This window comes from Trichosurus vulpecula, chromosome 5 (genome assembly GCF_011100635.1).
Source record: "Trichosurus vulpecula isolate mTriVul1 chromosome 5, mTriVul1.pri, whole genome shotgun sequence".
NCBI classification, from domain to species: Eukaryota; Metazoa; Chordata; class Mammalia; order Diprotodontia; family Phalangeridae; genus Trichosurus; species Trichosurus vulpecula.
Window position 1 is genome coordinate 213831580 of NC_050577.1, and position 23650 is coordinate 213855229.

At 39.0% G+C, this 23650-nt stretch overlaps 1 protein-coding gene across 2 annotated transcripts in view; it reads right to left on the bottom strand.

Annotated features, from left to right (window-relative positions):
* Positions 1-493: 493 nt before the first annotated feature.
* Positions 494-23650, bottom strand: part of SCYL2 (SCY1 like pseudokinase 2) — a 77135-nt gene continuing 53978 nt past the window's right edge. Inside the window, exons 4-18 of one of the 2 annotated variants that reach the window (XM_036759751.1) lie at positions 20909-21053; positions 19509-19658; positions 18350-18571; positions 17771-17887; positions 16978-17103; positions 15646-15822; positions 15107-15229; positions 12640-12753; positions 11435-11567; positions 9395-9513; positions 6821-6921; positions 5468-5534; positions 5226-5318; positions 3405-3524; positions 494-2711 (exon numbers count right to left, since the gene is read on the bottom strand). In XM_036759751.1, coding sequence (XP_036615646.1) covers positions 2070-2711; positions 3405-3524; positions 5226-5318; positions 5468-5534; positions 6821-6921; positions 9395-9513; positions 11435-11567; positions 12640-12753; positions 15107-15229; positions 15646-15822; positions 16978-17103; positions 17771-17887; positions 18350-18571; positions 19509-19658; positions 20909-21053 — 2449 coding nt within the window. In that variant the 3' untranslated portion in view covers positions 494-2069. The remainder of the gene's footprint in view (positions 2712-3404; positions 3525-5225; positions 5319-5467; positions 5535-6820; positions 6922-9394; positions 9514-11434; positions 11568-12639; positions 12754-15106; positions 15230-15645; positions 15823-16977; positions 17104-17770; positions 17888-18349; positions 18572-19508; positions 19659-20908; positions 21054-23650) is intronic. The other variant, XM_036759752.1, reaches the window with a different exon arrangement.

The window sequence follows — 23650 nt, forward strand, 5'->3', positions numbered from 1 at the left end:
ATTGCGAAAGAGCCCTCGGGGCCCTCATGTCATCAGCATGGGTACTAACCCTTCACCAGACATGATTACAATCCTCTCCAAGCCTCAGCAGATGATATTCACGAATTGCTTGTGACCACCCCCAGTTCTTTACCCCTCCAAACTGCCTATGACCAACTCTGGCATTCCTGTTAATCAGGAGCAGCAGGCACCTCTATATTAAGGAGAAAATGCTTCTACTAAACAGCGATTATCTTCAGTATCACAAAAGAAAATACACTTCAAATTCTTCAAATATTCATTCCATGTATGAATTTTCCAAGCATGATTCAGACCCCCAATAGTAATAAAAACACCCTTACAAAGAATGCAATCATATCACCAATATACTTTTCTATGGCAAAATGACCCTTTCTTCTTGATGCTTCTCGTTTCTGAGGTAAATTATCACAAGTTGTTCCTCATATAAGTCACTGCTGAGATCAGATATAATAAAGTACAGCTCATGCAGATATCAGATGTGAAAGTTGATTTATTTATTTTAAAAAGTCCCCTCATACCATATGCTGGCAGCAAGATTGTTTTGTTATCATCCAATCACATTTTAGAATCAAATTCAGTATAACCCAGGACACCTACCAAGAGTCTCAGTAGCACACAAAACTTCACATGGTTTATTTAAAACCACTGCTGGTCCCAGATAATTCAAAATAAAAATATGAAGGCAGCAACCATAACACACACACACACAGTTCTTTGAAAGATGTGTTTAAATTTACCACTGCATTAATTGTGGAAATATAATTTAACAAAATACAAATCACATTTACAGCATAAGGCCCTGTGGTTTTTTAAAGCAGCAAATGAAAGAACAATATCATCAATGAAAGGCTTTAAAAAATAAAGCATGTAGGTCTTCTGTAAAAATGTTAAAGAATTAATTCTTTCCTTCCACCAAATGGTCAACTCTGAACATCAAAATGTTAGAATAAAGGTTCCTGAAATTCTTAGGAAAGGAAGAATTAACATTTGGTGGCATTAACGGAGAAGAGGTCAGACTGTATCATGGGCAAGCTGAGCATCACTGTTGGCAAGCAGAAGATACGACTGCTCATTTTGGGAGAAGTAAAGTTTATTACATTTGGAGCAATACAGCATCAACTTTAAAAGTTTATTCACCAAATACACTTGGATTCTTACAAATCTGCCGTGGAAAATGCAACCTCACAAGTTTCAGTTCAAACATAAGAAGGCAAGAAGAGACAGGGCAATGCCCCATAACAGAGAGCCAAGTGACTGCCCAAACAGTTGGGCTCCTCTGCTACAATAGGCACAGTAAGAAAGAGTCAAATGATCCCAAACACTCCCCAGGGAGCCCAGGAACAAAACCCACTATGCCAGGAGGCAGACCGTACTCCACCAGGTTTTACAATGATTCGTCTTGCATTGAAGATGGTTTATGAGGCTTTTACAATTTGAACCAATGAGAAGCAAGATGAGTGAAATTTTGCAATATGTGCTGAGAACTGTCTAGAAAACAACAAAATGCATAAAGATTGAGAAAAGCAAACGACCTGATCCTTTCTATATGCTTACAGTTTGCTTTACTTAGAGAAACACCAATTCAGGAATCAATTCAAGCAACTGGGTAAAGAACAAATTAAAATTAAGACTGAAAAGCTGTGGCATGTGAATCTGGTGGCACTGGGCAGAGAAAACCTGCCGATGCCATCGACTCCTTTTGTCACTGATTTGTCACACCAAGTTATGCAGGGAGAGATGAGCCACTGACACCAATGTTTTCAGCTCTGAACGAGCCTGGTTAGGGCCATGCCTTCAGATCACTGAGAAGGGGAGAGGAGAATGCAGGAGGGAACAAATCAAACTGCATTCAATGTGTACAAACAACAGGATTCTACATCACTACGAGGCTGACGTGGATGCCCTTGTTTTCCTCCACCAAATCTCTCAGACTCCTTCCTGTAGGGAAAGTTCCTCCAAGCCAGATATTCAATCAAACATACCAAGATGGAAATCAGCTTACCCATGATTAAAATGCAATCAATTCTTCAAAATGAACATGAGATGCCTTACCCAAACAGATCTTTTAAATCATTGCTAGCTGAGCTGCTACTAGTCATATTGGCAGGCTGTGCAAAGTTCTGTGGGTTAAAGAAAGGATTGCCCTGCAAACCAAAGGCAGGCTGTCCTACCATGTTCAGCTGTGTTCCCATTACTGAACTGCCCGGCCCTGGGGCCCCTTGAGGAGGTACAAACTGATTAAGCCACTGGTTTGGTTTCTGTTGAGATAACTGGTTCATGCTAACTTTGGGTTTCTGAGGCCCAAACAGACTGTCCAGAGCAGACATATCAGTGGGTCTGTGCGGGGTCTGCTGTGACATTCCAGCTGAAGCCCTCCGAGTATGCAGGTTCGGTAAACTAGAAGGCGTCCCCAGAGTCATCTGGGCTGCTACAGGTGTAACTGGACTGCTGAAGAGATGCTGGTTTGCACTGGCTGGCAGGCTGAATGCTGGCGTCTGAAAGCCCATATTGGTATTTAGGCCATTTGTCAAACTTCTCTTTGCATTATCAACTGGTGTGGAAAAGCCCATGCCCATCCCCATGGATGGGACTGAAGAGAAGCTAGTAGAAGCCGAAATTTGGGGAGCGCTAACAGAAAGGCTGGTCAAAGAAGACATGTTATCCATCAAAGTGTCTGTCAAGTCCTTAGTCTGCAAAATATAGAAAACCGCAGTGTGATTACGTCTATTTGCATCAACGCTACACTCTTAAACCACATAAAGCATGCTAACTTTTGACAGGAAAAATTCAGCTCAAGAAGCCATAGTCAATTGACCTTATTAAAAATGCTTTGTTCACAATACATAATTTTATGCTGATTTCTGCATCTTTTCAGAGGGAGATTTTTTTTTCAGTTAACATTAACAAGAAGTTTAAGGAAGTCTTCTGAAATAAAAATGTCATGACAAGAAAAAATTTAAATTATTCCTGCTACCAACTGAGGTTGTATGGAACCAAAAGACCAATTCTTTGAACTGTATGTATTTGATCCTGGCACCTTTACTGTTTTGAAATCTGAGTATTTAAAAAACAAAACCAAACAAAAAACAACATAGCTCTGCTCAAAAAAAAAACCATCAATTGAAAGAGTCAGCCCACTTAGCCAGCTTTAGAGAGAATTAGGTGTATGTGACAAGTGTTTGCCAAACCTTAGACTAGGGGAAGACCTGGCACTTGTCACTGACCTTTCGGTGACAACCTTCCCTCCATCTTAACCACAATCTTCTGAGAATGTACAATTTAAAGATGTCTTTGTAAATGTATCTCCTGGGCATAACTAACTTCATATTACTATTGTCTGAAAGGGGGTAAATAAAATAGTAACAAAGAAAATAAACTCTAACCTGTTTGATGGGTACCACAGGGGTGTGGGCCTGGGGCTTCAACGGCTGCTGACTTTTCAACTTCTGGGCCTGTTCCTGTTCCTTCGCTAACTTTTGCTTCTCTTCAAGCGTCAGTGATGCCTTCAAAGTGAAAAAAATACAGTTCATGTGGCAATGTTAGAGTTCCTTTTTTTAAGGCAAAGATCTTCCAGCTAACCCTGAATTCTCACAGACTAGGTTTTATTAAAGTGCCTTCACCAAGTACAGCAAAAAGAAGTCTCTGAGACACTGCTCAGCCTCTAGGCCAAAGGCCTGGGCAGGAGTCCCCAGGCCCAGGACTGAGCAGCATCTGAAAGTGCAAAGCTCACCAGCTCTCGGCTTCCTCACGCATCAACTGAGTGTGATGATGCCAGCCCAACATAGCTCACAGGGTAGCTATGGTGAAAGTATCTGCTAAACCTCAAAGCTCTACAAAACCATGAAATGCTATTAAACATTTGGAAAATGGTATACTCACACAGTAGGTTTGACAATAATTTCACACAAACAATGATTTGAAAAAGACTTAAATTTGTCCTGGTTAAGAGAGGTACATTTCTTGTCCATTTAGTTCAAGGTCCATTCCATTAAGGCCTTGTTTAACTTTATTTTACTTTACTTTCCCCAAATTTCAGAATGACAGCAAAACTCTGAACAAATCACTGTGTAGTGAGGCATTCCAGACCCAAATGAGATAATTGGGCATATCTTATTTCTCCTGCTAGTGCGTCAGCATCTTAAAGGAAATGGACTGACCCTATCCTTTCCAGCTCTATATTCTGTATGGCAGCTTACACACAGTAGACATTCAATAAATAGGAATGAATTCAAACTGTTCTTTTTGGGGGGCAGTTAGGTGGTACAGTGAGTAGAGCACCGGCCCTGGAGTCAGGAGGACCTGAATTCAAATCAGGCCTCAGACACTTGACACACTTACTAGCTGTGTGACCTTGGGCAAGTCACTTAACCCCAACTCCCCTGCCTTCCCCACTCCAAAAAAAAAAAAAAAAGGAATCTTTTTTGGATAACATACTCATTATCTTTTTAACTGATGAATGCATCATTTACAAATGGTATGAGCTACCAAAATGAAAATGACAGGAGACTGCTACATAAATAACAAATGCGTAAACGGTTTGACATTCCACAGGTAAATACATACAAGTCTGCAATTAACACCCAGAGCTGCATAAAATTACAGTTTTCTAACATGATAAAAATGAAATGCTATTTAAAAACATAAGAATGCAGTTGCTAGTTAACACTTCCCAAAAATATACAAAGCACATCACTGGATATTGCAACAAGGATCTTCTCTGTAAAAGGAGGCACATCATCTGTATGATGAGAGGCTGCAATCAATTGCCTCTAAAGGTCCCCGCTCCTTCCCACCCCATTCTAGACGTACGTTAAAAGCTAAATCCATCGCATATGGCCACTGAACAGTCCTGATCATGAAACTTACCACTTGCTCTGAAAGATATTAAATACTAATGGTATAAAATCAAAAATGAAAATGTGAAGAAAACCTTCAAGTGAAAGAAAAAAATCAGCATCGATTACTACTATTTTGTAACTCAGTCTGAGTCTCCTCAGAGATATAACTTCAGCAGTTGTTTATTTTGCAATACACTGAATACACAGTTTCATTCTATCCATACATTCAGGTTCAACAAAACTTATTTATTTAATGATTCTTGGAAAGCTATTAAAAGCCAAGAAGTGTTTTCCCGACAAAAATTTATCATTTTCAAACACAGGGAAAAAAGGGTAATACAAGAAGACAATTTAAAAGCAGCTTACTTTTTTCTGTGTGTTCTGTATCCCATTCTCTTTACTATCTGATCCACCACCAGTTAGAAGGTCTGCTCCAATATTGTTAAAGACTTTGTCAATCTGTTGAAATTAGAAAGTTAGCCAGTTAAACAGACGCAAAAAAGAAATCCAATGATATCACTATTCTCGAAAAAAGCCTAGAAGCGTAGAATCCTGTTTTCAAGTGTTCTAAAAAAAAAAAAATTAAAGAACTCTCAAAACTCTCTTACCTGACTACCAGCATTAGGAATTTTTGTTTCTTCAGATGCACTCATTTGATTGGTGATATCCAAAGACCTGCAAGAATCAAGCCCAATTATTGCCAAGTGATTGCTCAAAAAAGGACCATGTACATCCCCAGCACTTAGCCCAGAGCAGGACCCACCATAGGTACTTAATAAATGTTCAGTGACTGCCTGAGGGCACTCATGCTATCAGGTTCCTCACACCCAAGCTCACTAAACAAACCTCTCTGACACACACTAGGACTTCCCAGGGATAGCGAAGGCCTATCTCTTGGGCAGAGAATGGGCAGGAGATGTACTAGAGAAGGCTAGGTTTATTTTTCCCTGAAATAAAGCTGGGCATTGCACTTTATCTTCAAGTGACAAACACACACATTTATTTAGAGATATGTTTCCTTCTTGCTTTAATGAATTCTGTCTTAACTGACAATCTCAATGAAACTAAATGGATAAAGAAGATTTCAGAAGTTTTATTTGCCACAGGACTGTTCTAACAAAAAGGCTTTGCTCTACATATCAAACATGTTTACTTTCAAGTCTGTCTCTCATGCCTGAAAAGGAGCCAGGGAGGTCTTGCTGCTTGAAGCATTTCCTTTGACTTGTATTCCCTTTAAAATCTTTATTCTGCTGCACTTTAAATGGGTAAAAGATAGATGGAGAGCCTTTGGTGGGTAATGAGCTCCACCTATCCCTTCTTTCCCCAAGAAGGGCAGGTCTAGGGAATGAGGGTCACTCCCCATTGTCCTTAGGGCAGAGGTGTCAAACATGTGGCCTACAGCACTCCTCAGTGTCTCCCAAACCAGATCAAAATATAACTGGAAAATATTTAACAAAATAAACAAAAATAGAATACAATCTTCATAATATTAATAGGCAGTTTTCCAAGTCAGTATGTGGCCTTCAGAAATCCATTTTTATTTGAGTTTGACACCACCGCTTTAGAGTACAGAGTTAGTTCTTAAATACTTCAGCTAATCCAAGAACAGAACAAAGAATCTAAATTTTTTGAAGGTCATGAAGCTTACATCCCTAGTGGCCTTGCTATAGGCACGGGTCAATATAGATTTATGATGCTAAGGAGTAATATTGATAGAATTTCTGAGGGATGAACTACACAAAAAAAGATACTCTTCCTACTAAATTAATGCATTCATTTTTAAACAATGTCCTCTTTCAACCTAATCTTAAAGCTGATCTAAATAAAAAGGAAGAGCAAAATGCTTGGCTTTGGATCAAATTAAAACCCAAGTGTTTTCCAGATAACTCCTGGAAGCCAATAAAGGTGAGAAATGGCTACTCTCAACCACAACACCTGAATTCCAGGAGAAAGCAACTCACTTCTGCTGTTCTTGCATTATGTGGAGTTGTTCCAGTTTGGTTTTATGTTCCACTTCCAATCTATGAAGCATTTCTTTGATGACCGAAATAAAAGAATTGAACTAAAATTAAAAATTAGACAAGATTACAATTTTGAAAACTGGTAGTAAATAAAACAAAGCAATCAGTTATCAAAATATTCCTTATGGTTACTACAGTACATTTTTTGCTAATAGCACCGGCCCTGGAGAATGGGACAATACCTTTGCAAGCATGCTCAGTAAAGCAGGCCTTTAACTGCATCAGGCTCTGAATTCCCACTCTCCCACTTAACTATGTCAGGGAGTTCGGCCAAGTGACTTCAGTTTGATCATCTGTAAAATGAGGAACTTGGACTAGATAACTTTTTCAGGCTCCCTTCCAACTCTAAATCTACCATTGCCTAAGTTTCCGGATGCAGCCTAAATTTGGAGTTTTATATCCCAAACAATCTAAAAGCTGGCTATTTTTAGGGATTCTATTTATACGGATACTCTGAGTTTATGGTTCATAGATTTTTCAGGAAAACACCCACCTTGATTCAAACAAATTTGGAAACATCCACTTTTTAAAACTGACACAAGAGCCTGAAATTCCAGGAAACCTGATTAAAATCACATAGAGCTAAGAAGCTGAAGAAAAAGCAAGTCATAGTTTTCCCTGAGGGTTTTTAGAACAATCACTGTAGCTGCTGTCTCAGGTACCTCAGCTGCCTCTGTCCTTCCAGGGATCAGGTGCTGAATATTTGGGGTGGGGGTGGGAAATGCTGCCTTTTCCTCCTCAGAGTCCTTCTCCATAATTTCTACCTGCGCTCTGGCTCCTTCTCCTCAGGCACAAGGCCACATGCTCTCTCCCAGCACACGTGGGAAAGACACAGAGACAAAACTTGAACTGATCGCTGTTTGTTCCTATCTGCTTCAATGTAAACAAGGACTGCCCAGATTGCAAATTCTGCACTTTTCTTTTCCAGGGTTCAAGTTTCTGTTTGTGCCTTCTCCAGATTGGGCAGAGCTTTAGATCTTTCACACATCTGGCTCTCCACTTCTACAAAAGCATGGCCTCATCACGGATGGAATGGTCCTGTGAGGATAGATGGGCTAAGACTCCACTCCCCTCTCAAGGAGCTCGGCTTACTGGTAGAGACACGTGGAGAGCTACCTCTAGGCAGGCACAGACAAGCCAGATGGTATCAGGTGAAGGTACTAGCCTCCACCTAGAGCTTTAAGGCTGCAAAGCACTGTAAACATGCTCCTTTCACCTGATTCTGACAACCACCTGGGGAGGCAGGTCCTGTTATAAACCCCATTTTACAGATGAGAAGCTGAGGCTGAGAGCAGCAAAGGCACTTAAGCTCAGGTCTTCTGGACACCGAGGCCAGCCCCTTTGTCCAGTGCATCTGTATCTGTCTCCCCAGCAGGTGGCACTGCCTCTTACATGTAATAATTCCTTAATAAAACATCTCCTGAGTTGAAGAGACCTTCAACTGAAAGTCTGTTGTCTGAGGACACAAATTTCACAGAATCACAGCACAAAGTGGAAAGGACCTACAGGACTTTCTATTTCAAACTCTTTGCTTTATAGACTAGGCCAGAGAAGAAAAGTCACAAAATCAATTAGTGGCCAAGAAAGTAGGGCCAAGACCCTGGCTGCGAGCCCTCTGTGAGGGCAGAGGCTGGGTCATCTTGCTGTTACAAGAGGCCTCCCAACTGCCTCCCTGCTTCTGATCTAGCGTGACCACCAACACCACGAATCCACTAGGACTGGGCAAATGTCAGTCTGGCACGGGAGCCATGCACTGGGTTAGATGGGCCTGAGAGTCTCTGACAACTTGACGATTCTAGGATCCCTGGAATACAAGGTTCACCGTTGCTACTGTCCCCAAACTGAAGGCTCAGCGGTTACTGATGACCTTCTCATAACAATGTCCAGAAACCTGGTTTTCACTTTTCTCTCTCTTCCTACAGCACTAACTGCTGAATGTTTAACCCCTCCCATGCTTTCAGCAATACCACACTCTCCGCTTCCCCGTCCCTCAAGGCAGACTTTAACCATACCCTCCCCCCAAGCAAATGATGCCCAGGATAAATTATTTTAATAAAATTATTTTAATAAATAAAAATTCTGACTCAGAGAATTCTGGAAGTTTGAGCTAGAACACTATGCAGACTGCCCTCCCCACGAAGCTGGTGTCAGTGGTAATTTTATATTACCTGCCCAATCAAGTCAAAACTCCTTAGCTGACATGACCCTCTACCACGCCTGCTCTCATTGCCCTGGTGCTACAAACCAACAGGATCGCACTCCATTTTCCGAATACGTTTCACTTTCCTGTCCTTCTCCCTCTGCTTGTCAACATCCTAGCTCTCCTTCTTGAATGCTGCTTCCTCCAGGAAGCCTCCCCTGGCTCCCCTGCCAAATGATTCCTTCTCTTCTCCCCTGTCCCAGGATCCCTTCATCACCTGCCCCTCTGGGCCATTTTCTGGCCTCTGTATTTCCCACAACATTCAGAGGAGAAACTCACTGCTAAATGAACAAAAACCCCAACACCAGACTCACCTGATTGAAATTAAGATTATTTTCAATGCTCAGAGGAATTAGATGAGGCAACACTTTCCCAGCAAGCTGCTCCTTGGTGATTCCCAACTTCTTATGAGTAAAAGTACACTTGTAAATACCTAATAAGAGAAAACTATTTGTGAGCCATGGATCAACAAATGACAATTCCACAAAAAAGTACAGGTACCAAGAGCCAGGCTGTGAAATAGGAATGGGGACCCTGAATTAGACTGAAGCCTCCTGACACTTCCCTATGTATTATTCTGAAATGGCACCAAAGTTCAATCCTAAATGCTATCTGCTAATTAATGCCTTTGCCTAGAGGCTAGAATGAACTCTCCACATCACAATTCCAAATGCAAAGTAAAAGACAGTTATTCTCTATCCTTATAGTTAAGTACATGGTCTAAAACAAAATCTCATATAGCACAGCATCTGGACATACCAAAAATCAGCAGCATTGTCCTTATACAGCAGAGGGGATACATTACAACAGCTTTCCCAGGTGCTACTATAATCTACTTACCAAATGCTAAAATGTCATGTTCAAAGCAGCAGAGCTCTTAGAGGTTCTTAATCAGCTAATGAATGGCTGTTATTGCTCAAGACAACCCAGGGTGACCCTTCTCACAGTCTTCCTGAGAAACTCCCGTGAATCACCCTCCTTCTCTTCCTACCACCTGTCTTCTTTGCTAGCTCTTCTCCTTCTGAGGACCTGCACCAAGGTAAAACTCTTGGCCTTTTGATCATCTCTCTCTATACTTCTTTTTCTGGAGAACTGGTTCTCCCTGTGATCTTAGACTCAGTTATCAATGTAAAGGTCCCAGCAGTTCCTTCTCACCCAAGCCCCAGCTAGCAATTTCCAAGTACCCCTGGGCACAGCCACTGTGAGGGCATGCCTCTGGCTCTCCAGCCTAGAAAGCGTGGGAATCGCCTTTGCCTTTTCCCATCATCTTTACCCATGACAACTAGTAACCTATTGCAGTTCATTTTTCTTTTATTGAATTCATCTCTTCCCCGTTCCAATGGTCCCTCAACACCAGAATTTTAGTCCTAACACTTCACACATGGATGACTGCAGCTGTCTGCAAACATATCCCTGATGTCTTCTTGTCCTAATCACCAGCACTGCTCCATGACTTGACTTCTTAGAACACCCCTTAAATAATTTGCCTTTCAAAAAGAGTACACAGCTCTTCAGAGTCGATTACATCAAGTGCAGCTCTTCCAACTCTTCCTGGAAGGCTAGTCTCCTTACCCTTCCACCTTCTTCCCTGCCTCTACTCTACCTCATAAACATAAACCATACCCACAAAGGAGGCAGCGTGGAAGGTGCAGAAGATTTACAGAGAAACTGGGTCGGAGTCTGAGCTCTGACCCTTGTGACCTGTGTGACCCTGGGGAGGTCATGTGCCCTCTCTAGGCCTGTTTGTTCTGTAAAATGAAGGGCTGGACTAGATGTCTCTGAGGACCAGCTCACACTAGCAGCCTCCCCTCCAGCTCCAATGCCCTTCTCTTGCTTGCTTCCTTCCAGATCCATCTTGTGTCCAGATCACAACGGTCATCATCCATCTCCTTTCTACTTTGGTGGCCCAGAGAATTCAACATTTTATAATAAAACATCTTACATAAGACTTATATTTGTTTTTGGAGCGGGTCATCTCCCCAAGAAGGTAACTTTACGAAAACAGGTCAAATCTCTTACTATTATGTTGCTCCTCATCCCTATAAATAGCACTACTGTGCACATAACAGCTATAAGGTAAAACAACTTTATTTAGTTCTATGGGAGTCTAAAGTTACGTCAACAACCATCTGTTGAAATTCAAAGAAAATATCATAGGGCATGATGGAGTAAACTAAGGATACTGTCAAGCTGAAGTTACTGAAGAGAATATACACAAGGAGTGAGTCAATTAAGTTATCTAGAGAAGGTAAAGTGAAAATTATGGAATAATTTTAAAGATGTGATTTGTAAGAATTGTTTAAATTATAAATTTGATGAAGTAGCATAAAATAAAATTTAAAAATTTCAGCTACCTAAAATTCCCATGAGGACCGCAGGTTCCTTGGATGGAATTTGTTGTAGAAAGGGCAGAATGTCATCAAGTACAAACCACTTATCCATGTATTCCAAAATCTTTCCTAAGCATACTAATGAATTTACACGAACCTATTAAAAAGGCAAATTGTTAGTAAATTAATGTTTTTGGTGGACAAGAATTAAATATTTTTATGAAAACTAAATTTTAAATAATAAAAACAAAATCTGTCAATGTAAAATAATATTACTTTGAAACAAAAGAACCACGTAAAACATGCTTTGACTAAGGTTTGAAATCTGATTTTATATTAACACATTATGCAATTTTTTTCCAAAAATATTAATAAAAATTAGGTAACTAAGTGGTACAGTGAATAGAGCACCTGGCCTGAAATAGAGAAGACCTGAGTTCAAATACTATCTCAGATACTTCCTAGCTGAGTGACTCTAGACAAGTCACTTAACCTCTGCTTGTCTCAGTTTCCCATGTGTAAAATGTGGGTAACAATAGCTCCCGCCTCCCAGGACTATGATGATCAAATAAGATAACAACCATAGGGGCAGCTAGGCGGCACAGTGAGTAGAGCAGTGGCCTTGGAGTCAGGAGGACCTGAGTTCAAATCCCACCTCAGACACTTGACAAACTTAGCTAGCTGTGTGACCCTGGGCAAGTCACTTAACCCCAATTGCCCTGCCTTCCCTCCTCAAATAAAATAAAATAAAATAAAATGTGAAAAAAAAAGATAACAACCATAAAGTACTTCACATAGTGTCTGGCACATAGTAAACACAACATCAATGTTAGTTACTATTATGATGATTAACTGCATTTTACTAACAGTTATTTTACATTAATATGTAAAATGACGAATACAGAATTCCAGTATTTTCTATAGATTTAGATGTGTGCAGTGACTTCAAAAATGACAAATACTATTTTCTAACAATGTGTGATTCTCCTGATTGATGTAAAGGCTTTGTATTCAATTCTTTAGTTTGCATTTAGGAGCCATGACCACAATAGCTATTTAAAAAAATCTTTTAAAAAATCATTAAAATATAAGAGTTCTATTTAAAAAACAGGCTCCAATACAATGCTCCAACAAAAACTGTCCAGAAGAACTGATATAGGAGAAATTGATACAAACATAAGGAAAAAGGAAGAATCAGGCAAATAAGCAAAAATCAAACATTTACTTACAGCAAGGGAAGATGTTTGTAAACATGCATTTTTAATTCTTGGTATCAAAGAATTTTTCATGGATGGATAGTCTATGAGGTTGGCAAAGGTTGGAATGATGTTCAGGCAAAGTTCCTATAAAGGAAAAAGACCTGTATCAATCTTCTAATAAGAAAAAAAATTTTAAAAGCATTTCAACACACATCAATATAGCCACAGTCTTATCATTAACATAACATGCTTATAATTCACACATCCACTATCTCATCCAATCCTCACAACACACCTATAAGGCAAATCTTAACCCTGTTTTTTTACAGGCAAGAAAACTGAAACTAAAAGAGATGAAGCAAGTATAGACAGAATCCAAGTCTGATTTCAGTCTGATGTTCTCATACCTCTCAATCCTCTAATGTTGACTTTTAACAACAAAAAGTTTTGTTATTCCTCACGCTGGGAGGAGACAAGCCAAATCTTTATCAAAACTTCCTGGTAATTTTTATACTTAACAAGAAAACAGAATACCATGGGAAATACCAAACCTGAAGGTAATGGAATGAATCTTTTTCAGTGTAATCAGGAACACAAAAGCCCATCTTTAATTGCCTTTGGCCTCCTTAGCAAAGGTAAGAGAATGAAGGAGGAATGAGAGGTATAAGGATGCAGAGAGGGCCAGCTTCTAGAACATTCTCCTTCTCCACTCCACATTTTCACCCTAGTGAAATCAAATTCTTAACTGAGAGAGGAGAAAACAACATCCCCAAGGCAGTTTCAGATCTATAACCGCTCTCCCATCTATGCCTGATTACTTTTCCCATCCTTTCCAAAGACAGGATCACAGAACCTTAGAAAAGACAGGGACCTCTGTGGCCTAGCAGTGTCCTCTCCAAACTGCCTGACACTCTGGCCCTGAGCTGCTGCCTGAAGGCTGCCAGGGACAAGGCCCCCTCACCAGGCTGTCTACTTCTCCGTTGGCCTCTAATTTTTCCTCACAGCCAGCCTGAACATGTCTTTCCAAAGGACTCTGTGCTCTGGAGCCAAGAAAAAGAAGGTAAATGCCTCTAGCCTCTTCTATGTGAGGGTCTTTTCCAAACCTGAAGATAACTTCCACATCCTCTGTGACTCCCCTCTTCTCAAGCTTTACACACCCCCAGCTCCTTAAACCCATCCTCAGATGACATGAATTCATCATCTTCGGCTGCCCTCCTCTAAACTCTTTGCAGCAAATCTGCCTTCCTAAATGGCTACCAGGACTAAACACAATATCCCAGATGCAGTCTGACCAGTGCAGACAACGGAAAAACTTTTCTAATTCCTGAAACCTATGTCTCACTTAACAGACCTATTCTTTTTTAGCACTAAATTTTGGCTCAAACTTTAAACATTTGTCACTTCTCATGACTTTCTACATGATTCTATACACTTTCTCACGATTTTCTACATGTAGATAAAGTTTGGGGAAAATGATCTCACTTGTTTCTTATAGGTTCCTTCTGCGAAGTTTTAATTCATCAGGCAGTTTTATCTTTGTACTGTTAAGAAGGCCTCTTTCAAAATGATGCTGACCCTGTGGTTAAATTATCTACTGACTAGAACTGCTTAGGGAAATATTAGAAACGCTAGTTTCAAGATCTTTTCAACAGACCAAAAACAACCTTGAAACTGCCAGAAAAGATACTAAATATTCATTGCAATATTCACCAGCAGCTAATATTTGCTGAGCCCAATGCTCTGATTCCAACTCAACAAGAGGGTCATGCTATTCGGAGTTCTTTCTAACTAGTCAGTAAATTTCACCCTGCCCCAACTGGTGTGAATCGAACGTTCCCAAAAAAGAGGCAGCAATCAAAATGGCCTTGTGAATGGAATAAGCAGACTGCTAAACAAGTTTCCAACAACCTTCCTTCAAATTTTCAAAGCAAAATTTATGTCCCATGTCTCTTTTGCTTTAAGAATCAAACTTCTAGCTTTTCAGTTGTCTATAAGGTGCTTAGTTCTTCTTCGGAAGCTGAGGCCGAGTTGGGGTGACCCCTCACTTCAGCTGGCGACTAGCACCACTACAAACAAGTCTCTTCATCCATCTGCTGAAATGGCCATCTCCGAGCTCGCCTGCCCTCATCCTTCACGAGGATGAGGTAACAGTCACGTAATCAATGCTCTCATTAAAGCAGCAGGTGTAAATGTTGAACCATTCTGGCCTGGATTATTTGCAAAGGCCCTGTCCAATGTAAACATTGCAAGCCTCATCTGCAATGTAGGAGTTTGGTGGACCTGCCCCAGCAGCTGGTGGTGCTGCCCCTGCTAGCACAGCTGCCCCAGCTGAGGAGAAGAAAGAGGAAGCAAAAAAAGAAGAATCCAAGGAGTCCAATGATGACATGGGCTTTGGTCTGTTTGACTAAATATTTTCTGTAACATTAAATAGAAAGCTTGACTCAAAAAAAAAAAAAAGAATCAAACTTCTTAAATTGTTCCCTTTCACCAGTCTTACCTGGATTTGAATGGATGGGGCTTCTAAGGCTCTATAAACCATTGGTAGAACGCTGTTCTTTATTTCATCTGGAGGTGTTTTGGTGAGCAGCAAATCCATCTTTTGTAGGAAAATTAACAAAATCTGTTTTAAAAAAGTAAACCACATGAAAATTACAAAGGGTTACCAAGATAAATAAAGATTCTAAATAACCCAACACATGAAATGTCTTAAAAAGAGTAACTCACCATATTGCTGGCCTGAAAGCATGAAAAGACAAAAAAACACAAACCAACTCAAGAGCGTGATTGCATTTCAGAAGGCAGATCACTCGAACAAGCCCAGTCACACCCTACCATGCCATCAATGTTTAAAGGTAATTAAAAATCCTCCAAAGTTTGGATAAATCTACCTTACGCTCTCAACCCACTATTTTCTTTTGCGCCCAAAGGAACTAGTTCCTCCATTTCAAGCTGCCTGACCATGTAGACAAGACTGAATGAACTGAATGTAAAGTAGTTACCAAAACTGATCCCAAAGCACAGAAACTCCACACGCACCTGAATAGGCTCCTGCTGCTTAAAGACGGGGCCAAGTTCTGGCAGAATTAACTTGACATATTCTTCTTTGGTACATTCCTCAGCAATTAGTAGAACATTGGGCAAAACGAAAGGTACCATATCAGGGTTTACAAATTCTGAGGTTAAGCAAGGCAAAATTCTTTGTACTATCACACGCTGCAAGGGGGAAAAAGCACAAGAATGGTGGAAGAGAAATATATGAAAATTCTTTCTACATCTACTATACAAAATAAAAAAATTAAATAGATTGGAAATATCTTATGACCTTCTACCCTACTGCAGTGACTGCAGATTCCTGACAGCCATGCCAATGGAGCCCAAGCACCACAGAGGAAAAACCCTACAATGTGAGGACTAATCTAGCTAGGTAAGGGCAGACACTCATCAGCATAACGCTGGGTGCTAAGAGATAAATCAACTCATAAAACTGTCCTCTATGACATGACCATGGGGGCTCCATTAGTAGAGGAACAGTATGATTTCAAGCTAGAAGATAGCTTAGACATCATTTTGTCCAAGCTCTACATTTTACAGATGAGGAAAATGAGGATCAGGGAAGAAAAGTGGCTTGTCCAAGGTCTCTTACGGAGCACAGCCCAAATTAAAACCCCAGCTCCTCCCATACCAGAGCCCCTGTTCTTCCTAATACACATTTACATAGATACATCGTGTTCCCCCACTCCCAGGAGGAAAGTAAACCCCTTGAGGGCCAGGCATAAGGAAGGTAAATTTGGATCCCACTCTTTGCAAGGAAACTTAGGCTATTAAAAAAAGAAGGGGAGGAAGGGAAGAGAGAAAAGTACATGTACTAAGAGCTTTAAATTAAAATTTAATTAAGCTTAAACAGCAACTTACTCCCAAATTCACAATCAACCATGCAAACCGACATGCTTCCAAAAAAAAAAATAAATTCCCAGCATTACTGGTGAATGATTGACTGAAATGTTTACTGACTAATAAGAATATTAACTTTTATGACATGAGCAATTTATTCACTAAAAATTATTGTTTGGTGTACAAAAATCCTAATAGTCATGACCATTCCTCCAAATTTTCTACCCCAGCAAGAAGCCTTTCCCTGGTTTGACCAGCCCAAAGCTCATTTCCACCTTCAAGGTATTTCTCTGACCTCCCCTCCTTCCAAACGAAGTCGGCCCACTGGTTTTTGCAACTGACACTAAGACAGTCCTTGAGAAGCCTAAGCTTACAAGCAGAAACCCTCGATTCTCTGGGCCAACCATTAGGTTAAATCAGCAATCAGTTTAAGATTTTTAAATCTAGGTCACCATAAGAAACCGAACAAAAACGAACCTTGGGTAGTTTGGGCAGAACTTTTGGGAGTCCTTTGAAAAACTGTGATTTCTGAAGATTATCTCTTTGGAATAAGGAATCAAAGTATTGTAGAGTGACTGCACCAACATCATCAAAGAAGGGAATCTAAACGTAAGGGATCACAAAATTTTAGATGACAATCAGAACCTATTGTTGAACTGAATTCATTCTTTCATTTAAGGTAACTAAGAACTGACTCGCCCAATCCCACAGAGGATGACTACAGAGTTGGAAAAAATAAATATGAGAGATATCTGATAGTCCTTTTGCTTGTATTATACCCTCCCTCATGTTCAACTTCCAATGCTTTAACATATTTCAAAGACCAACTGTGATGTTTATCATTTAGAACTTCAGTGAACTCACGTGAGCGTGTGTGTGTGTGCGTGTGTGTGTGTGTGTGTGTGTGTGTGTGTGTGTGTGTGTGAGAGAGAGAGAGAGAGAGAGAGAGGGGGGGGGAGAGAGGGAGGAAGGCAGAAAGGAAGAGAAGGAGGGATTGAGACTATGACGCTATCAATGTTAAGGTACAAAACTCTCAAGAAAGAATCGTGTTTGTTAAGATTCTTTTCACTTGAAATATTAATTTCAAGAGCAAAGTTATACAAATATAGAAAGTTCCTACTGTTTTAGTCTGCACAAAGAACATAAAATATTCCTCAGGTACATAAAAATATGATCTATAAATAAAAATGTTGATTATAAATACCACATGGCAAAATAATTGAAAATGGAAGGTTTCATCCACTTGTGACAATACCTTTAATACACTCACCTTTGTCATTTGATCTGCATCTGGCCTGACAGTTGGAGTTACATTTAAAAGTAATTTCACATGTTCCCGGACTTCCTCAGGTATGTTTTGAAGAGAACTGGATCCTAGACGACTTAGCTAGCCAAAAGAATGATTAAATACCAATTCAGATTTAAAAAAAAAAAAAACTATTCAAAGGGTATCAAATTATATTATTTTCAAATAAGCCTTTTAAATATTTAAAAAGGCATCAAAGGCCAACTGAAAATCTAATTCTACTAAAACTAAGATTTCTTAGACTAGCCAAAATCATACTACTCATCCATGCTACTAAAAGAAAAATCATTAATTTTCTTATAAACATCTTATATATTTTAGAGATACTTTTTAAATAAAGCTTTGCAAACAAAGATACATTTCAAGCTGTCCCAACAGAGAAACATATATCATTACTCATGTTACATTTACAAAACTAAGTCAATTCTGATTTACATGCAATTTTAAAATGCAATACTATAATCTTATTCCATTTTAGATGGTTTGTCTTCAAAACGACTTAGAAACTGAAATATATGGGGCCACAGCAAAAGAAATAAATACCTGATCCAACTGCCTACTGAAGCTCTTATAAATGTCTTGCTTGTTGACTTCAAAGATAGGTTTTCCTTTATTAAATACAGCATAAACAACAGCTCCTAAAGAGTACATATCACTTGCTGTCTCACAACTCACAGAAAGTATGTATTCAGGAGCCAAATATTCAGGATTTGGTAGGCATAACGAAGGTAAATTTGGATCCCACTCTTTGCAAGGAAACTTAGGCTATTAAAAAAAGAAGGGGAGGAAGGGAAGAGAGAAAAGTACATGTACTAAGAGCTTTAAATTAAAATTTAATTAAGCTTAAACAGCAACTTACTCCCAAATTCACAATCAGCCATGCAAACCGACATGCTTCCAAAAAAAAAAAAATAAGCTCCAACTAAGTAATCGGTAAAATAAGGCCAGGGTACAAAAGAGTTTTAATAACATTCTAGAGGCTAATGAAATTTACTTCCCAAAAGCAAATTTATAACTTATATTATTTCAATAGTAAGGATTGGGATAAGTATTTTCTGACAAGTGCTCTAAGCTTCACAAAGTAGAAAACCCAAGACTTGCAGATATTCCACCATATACATAATGCAGACTGAACTTTTGGGGGAGGTTTTATTTTTAAAAGTTCATTATTATATGAATTTAAGTACAGTACAGGTAAAATTACAGTTATAATAATTACTACTCACAGCAAAAATCTGTTGCATTATGTAGTTTAAAATTCACGTTTATATACTTGTTTTCCAAAGTTAACATTTCTACTGAATCGCATAACTTTTCTCTATGAGTAACAGATTCATAACACTGAGAAGTAGTCATGTGTGGTAGACAGTGACTTGAAATCTGGAAGCTCAATAAGTATCTTACTTTGATACTAGCTGTATGACCAACGGCCAGTCACTTAATCTCCCTTATCCTCAATGACCTCATCTCTAAAACAGGGACAGTAATACCAGCAGAACCTGCCCCAAAGGGTTGTTGAGAGGCTCAAAGGAGACTATGTTACGTAGTGTGCCTTGCCCACCTTAAGGCACTACAGAGCTGTCAATCACCCTTATTACAGCTAGGCTATTTTCTGAAAATAGATTTTGCAACTTCAGCACTTTCAGTACTGCTTACACTTATATTATTCCTCTGAAAAGTTTCCAAGAAAACCGTTTTCTACCTCTTGTTCAGAAGGATTCGTTGATGGTATACAAAAATCAAAGCCCATTATTTTCCACGCTCCTGTTTTATTCAATATTATATTTTCTGGAGTAAGGTTTCCATGAACCATTTTCACGCTGCTATGTAAAAATGACAATCCTTCAGAAACCTGTAAATGGAAAAAGGCTCATTTCTTGCTAATAATATTTAAAATAAGTTTAAAAAAATGACCACTTATATAAAATTTGATATGATTTCTTATCACAATTCTTTAGTTCTCCATGTCTAATATTAAGAAAAATTGTATTAGCTACTCTTTTGAGATTAAACATTAAAGCTCCATTTATAAAAAGAAAAAAGTGAAGAGTAAATATTTGCTTATTTGCAAAAAGTACAAAACAAGCATTTTAAAATTCCTTTCTACAAATGCTAGTAAGCAGAAAATAAAGAAAATCTTTTAGAGGGTACTTGGCAACCTCCTCCAAAGTTTCACTACTTAAATTCAATTAAATGCTTTATGACATCCTACATGGAATCTAACAATCTTGTACATATTTACCTTTCAAACATTCAATATAGCATAAACTAATTTTACACTAATTCTTCAGCAGCTTTTATATGTCCAAGATTACTGTTAAATTTATGAAAAACCGATTAAAATGGTCCATCTGTTTTAATGTTAAAAATGTAACTTAAGCTATATCTTGTCCCTACCTCAAATTCTTCTTTTCTCAACTTGAATATTTTCATTGTGGAACAGAAAAATAACCAAAAATTCCATTTCTAAAACACTACTTGAAATGTTTTTCAATATGGAAATAATTGCTAAGTACCTAAAGTTTACACAGATTATGACACCTAATTTTTCTCAGTCAAAACACAGGAATTACATGAACACCATTTTCAAAGACTCTTCACAAGCTTCTAAATGAGGATTTTAGAGTGATTAAAGTCATGAAGATCATACTGCCTAACAGAGACTGCTCAAAGGTAAGCTGTGGCAATATAATAAAAAAGATACTATTGCCTAAATTAACTTATGTACTGAAGTATGATACCAAGACACTAATTAAAGGATTACTTTACAGAGCTAGGAAAAACAACAACAAAATTTATACGAAGACCCTATTGTCTGTGTTACTTACTCACAAGAACTTAGGCAAATTTTAAACACTTTAATGAAGAATACATAGAAATATGTGAAAGAATTTTGTAAAGTTTATATAAAACACTATACGAATATAAGATATTATTACATGAAAGCTTAACTTAAGGTAAGGATGAAATTTCAAAATAAGTTATAAAACAAGACTATGTTAATATGTAAAAGGAAATACACATAACTTATTCTTGCTGAAAATACTGTTTTTAAAGTTATTTTATGCATTAAAAAAAATCCAGTAGAGATGATGCACATACCTGAAGCAACCCGTATTTTGTTTCTACATCATAAAGTTTATAATCCTTAATGTCAGGGGACCCTGAGGAAGGCAGATTTTCCCAGTTTCCAAGAACATTGGCTAAACTTGCACATACTGGTTCCGTACAAAATGCCAGGCAGTCTCTATAAAAGACAAATAGAGTTATACTTACTGTAACATTTTTCCATGTTTTAAAATTTTTTTAATGTATATGAAATGTAATGGGGATACTTATTCCATTGTTATATGAGAACATGTCAGATTAATTTATTTTAGTACAAACAGACTTTAGGCCGGCATAGAAATATCACAATGGCATATGTTGAGGGTCAAAATAATAATCAAATGTGATAGAACGAACACATATGGAATATGCTCCCAAGCCCCAGGAAACTACTAGAGTAAGTTCATTAAAACAATTAATACAGACATGTTACATTAAAAAATTACATGTTGAATCCAAACCCTTTAGGAAATATAAAATTGATCTACAGTTTACTGCCCAGTAACCTTCTGGCTCTCTCTGGAAAGTACCATTCAACATACACAAAGCATCACCCACCATCCAGAAGCAATGGCTTCCTACAAGGAACCTTTCAAAGTCTTACACAATGAAGAGGTCAGTAAGCTAAGGCTTATCTGAATGAAGATTCTGCTTCCACCTTGATCTACCTTGAAGCCCATGTAGTTAAAACATGGAGGAGAAAGGGGAAAGGCCAGATAAGGAAGTAGACATGTTTTTAATACCATTAAAAGGCCAGAATGCCACTGGTGATGCCTATATTATGGTTCACTGAAAATTCTAAGTAAACAAGTCGAGGCATCAAAGGAAAAAAAAGCCCCTTTAATCTGTCCAAGAGGGGCATGCTCTTTCTCCATGTTCCAGGACAGTGAAAAAGAAGACAGAAGAAAAGCTTCCCTCCAGATGTACAAGAGGTCCTTTCCATGCTTCCCAATTGCCAGTACGCCTCCTGCCCAAAGAACCATTTATTCATTTTGTATATATTCTGAATATACTTACATGTGCACAGGCTGTTTTCCCAATATCATCGAAGTTTTTTGGGAACTGGGACGCTTTTATATTCATCTTTGTATCCTTAGCAGCTAGTCACAGTGTCTGGCATACATATAGTTGGTATTTAAATGCTTTTTGATTGATAGAAAGCAGCCTTGTACTACTGATGAATGATGAAAAATCTGGATGCCAATATTTAAATAATCTTTCTCTTTTTAAAATTGTTGATATGAAAATTTTAAAAGGAGCAAACATGATATTCACTCTACTGTGGGCAAATTTCTCTTTATTCTAACCCTACTTCTCACTTTTTTTTCTCCCTTTCCTAAAATGAAATTGGCTCAAAAGACGGCACTCCTCCCCATCCCAACCCCAAATAGACAAAGATGAAAGGTAGACAGATGTAGGCCTCCTTCTGGGTTCCCAAAGCCATCTATGTCAGTGACTGAGCATTCATCATTGGAAGCCCAGGCTTCTCTTTACTGCTACCTGCCACCCACACAGGATCTCTTCCCGACTTTGAAAAGGCCTTTTGTTCCTGGCTCACCTACTTCATCCTATTCTCCAACATCTTCCTGAATGACATTCATGTAGTATGTTAGTGATGCTTCAATCTCTTAGATCTTAAAGCACATTATTCTTCTTCACTTTGAGTAATGCCATTTTCATTCCATATCATTCACAAGCCTAAATCATGTCGTAAGACATTTGTCCACCTCTATGGAAGGCTCAGATCTTGAATTCATTACTCCCCTAATGGCCAGAGCCTACCTTATCTACCACATCTCCTGTTTTGCTATCACATCTGTGCAATGTAACCTTCATAAGGTCTTCTTCTTTCCCTTAACTGACACCACTTTGGACAATCCATCTGCCCTCTTGACTCAACTAGACATCATCCTAACATTTCAAAGTTACCCTGAACAATCCCCCCTTAACATATTGGAATCTGCACCCCTTGCATTCAGTTGAACCATTTCTAATCCTAAGCAGATTGTCCTTGACTTTTTCTACTGCTGTTCCCAAATGAGGGCATAGGTGAGAGAGGAAACAAAATACTGCAGCTATGCCCCTTATAAACTTCTTAAATTTCTTTTTGATCTCAGGCTGGCACTTGTCACTAAACAGCTCTTTAACTTGTCCTTAATCTGCTTCCAGGGGCATCAGCAGACAAGGCACTTAGACCTTCTCCCTCCCTCCCTCCTTCAGTTCTATGATGCCCTTTTCTCTCAGCAGAGGAGCTAACTCTGGCTTTTGGAGAAGACTAACAGTAGGCAGCAGGCACTCCTTTGGCTGGTGCTCAAATTGAACATAAGCTATTACTGCCAATACATAACTGTAGCCATTTATTAACAATAAAACTGAAGGTCCACATTCATCTATTTCTTGAGGGTTACAAAGTATCCCCTCCTCCACCCACCCACACACACCCACCCACCCACCCCCACCACAGCCCTTGGAAGAACTTTGTGCCAGGACTATTCTCCTCACTGAGGGGCTGATGGAACAGATTCAGGTGAGTGAAATGACTTTTCCAAGGAAGGTCATGGTGTGGTCACATGGCAGAGCCAGGCCTAATTCTTTCCACAGTGCCCTGCCAGCTACATGCACAATTCTAAGGCAGGACTGAAGAATGCTCTCATCACTATCACCAGTGAATCAGCATCTTCTTTACTGTCCAATGGCTATTTTCATTTTCATTCTCTTAGACCTCTGCAGCGTATT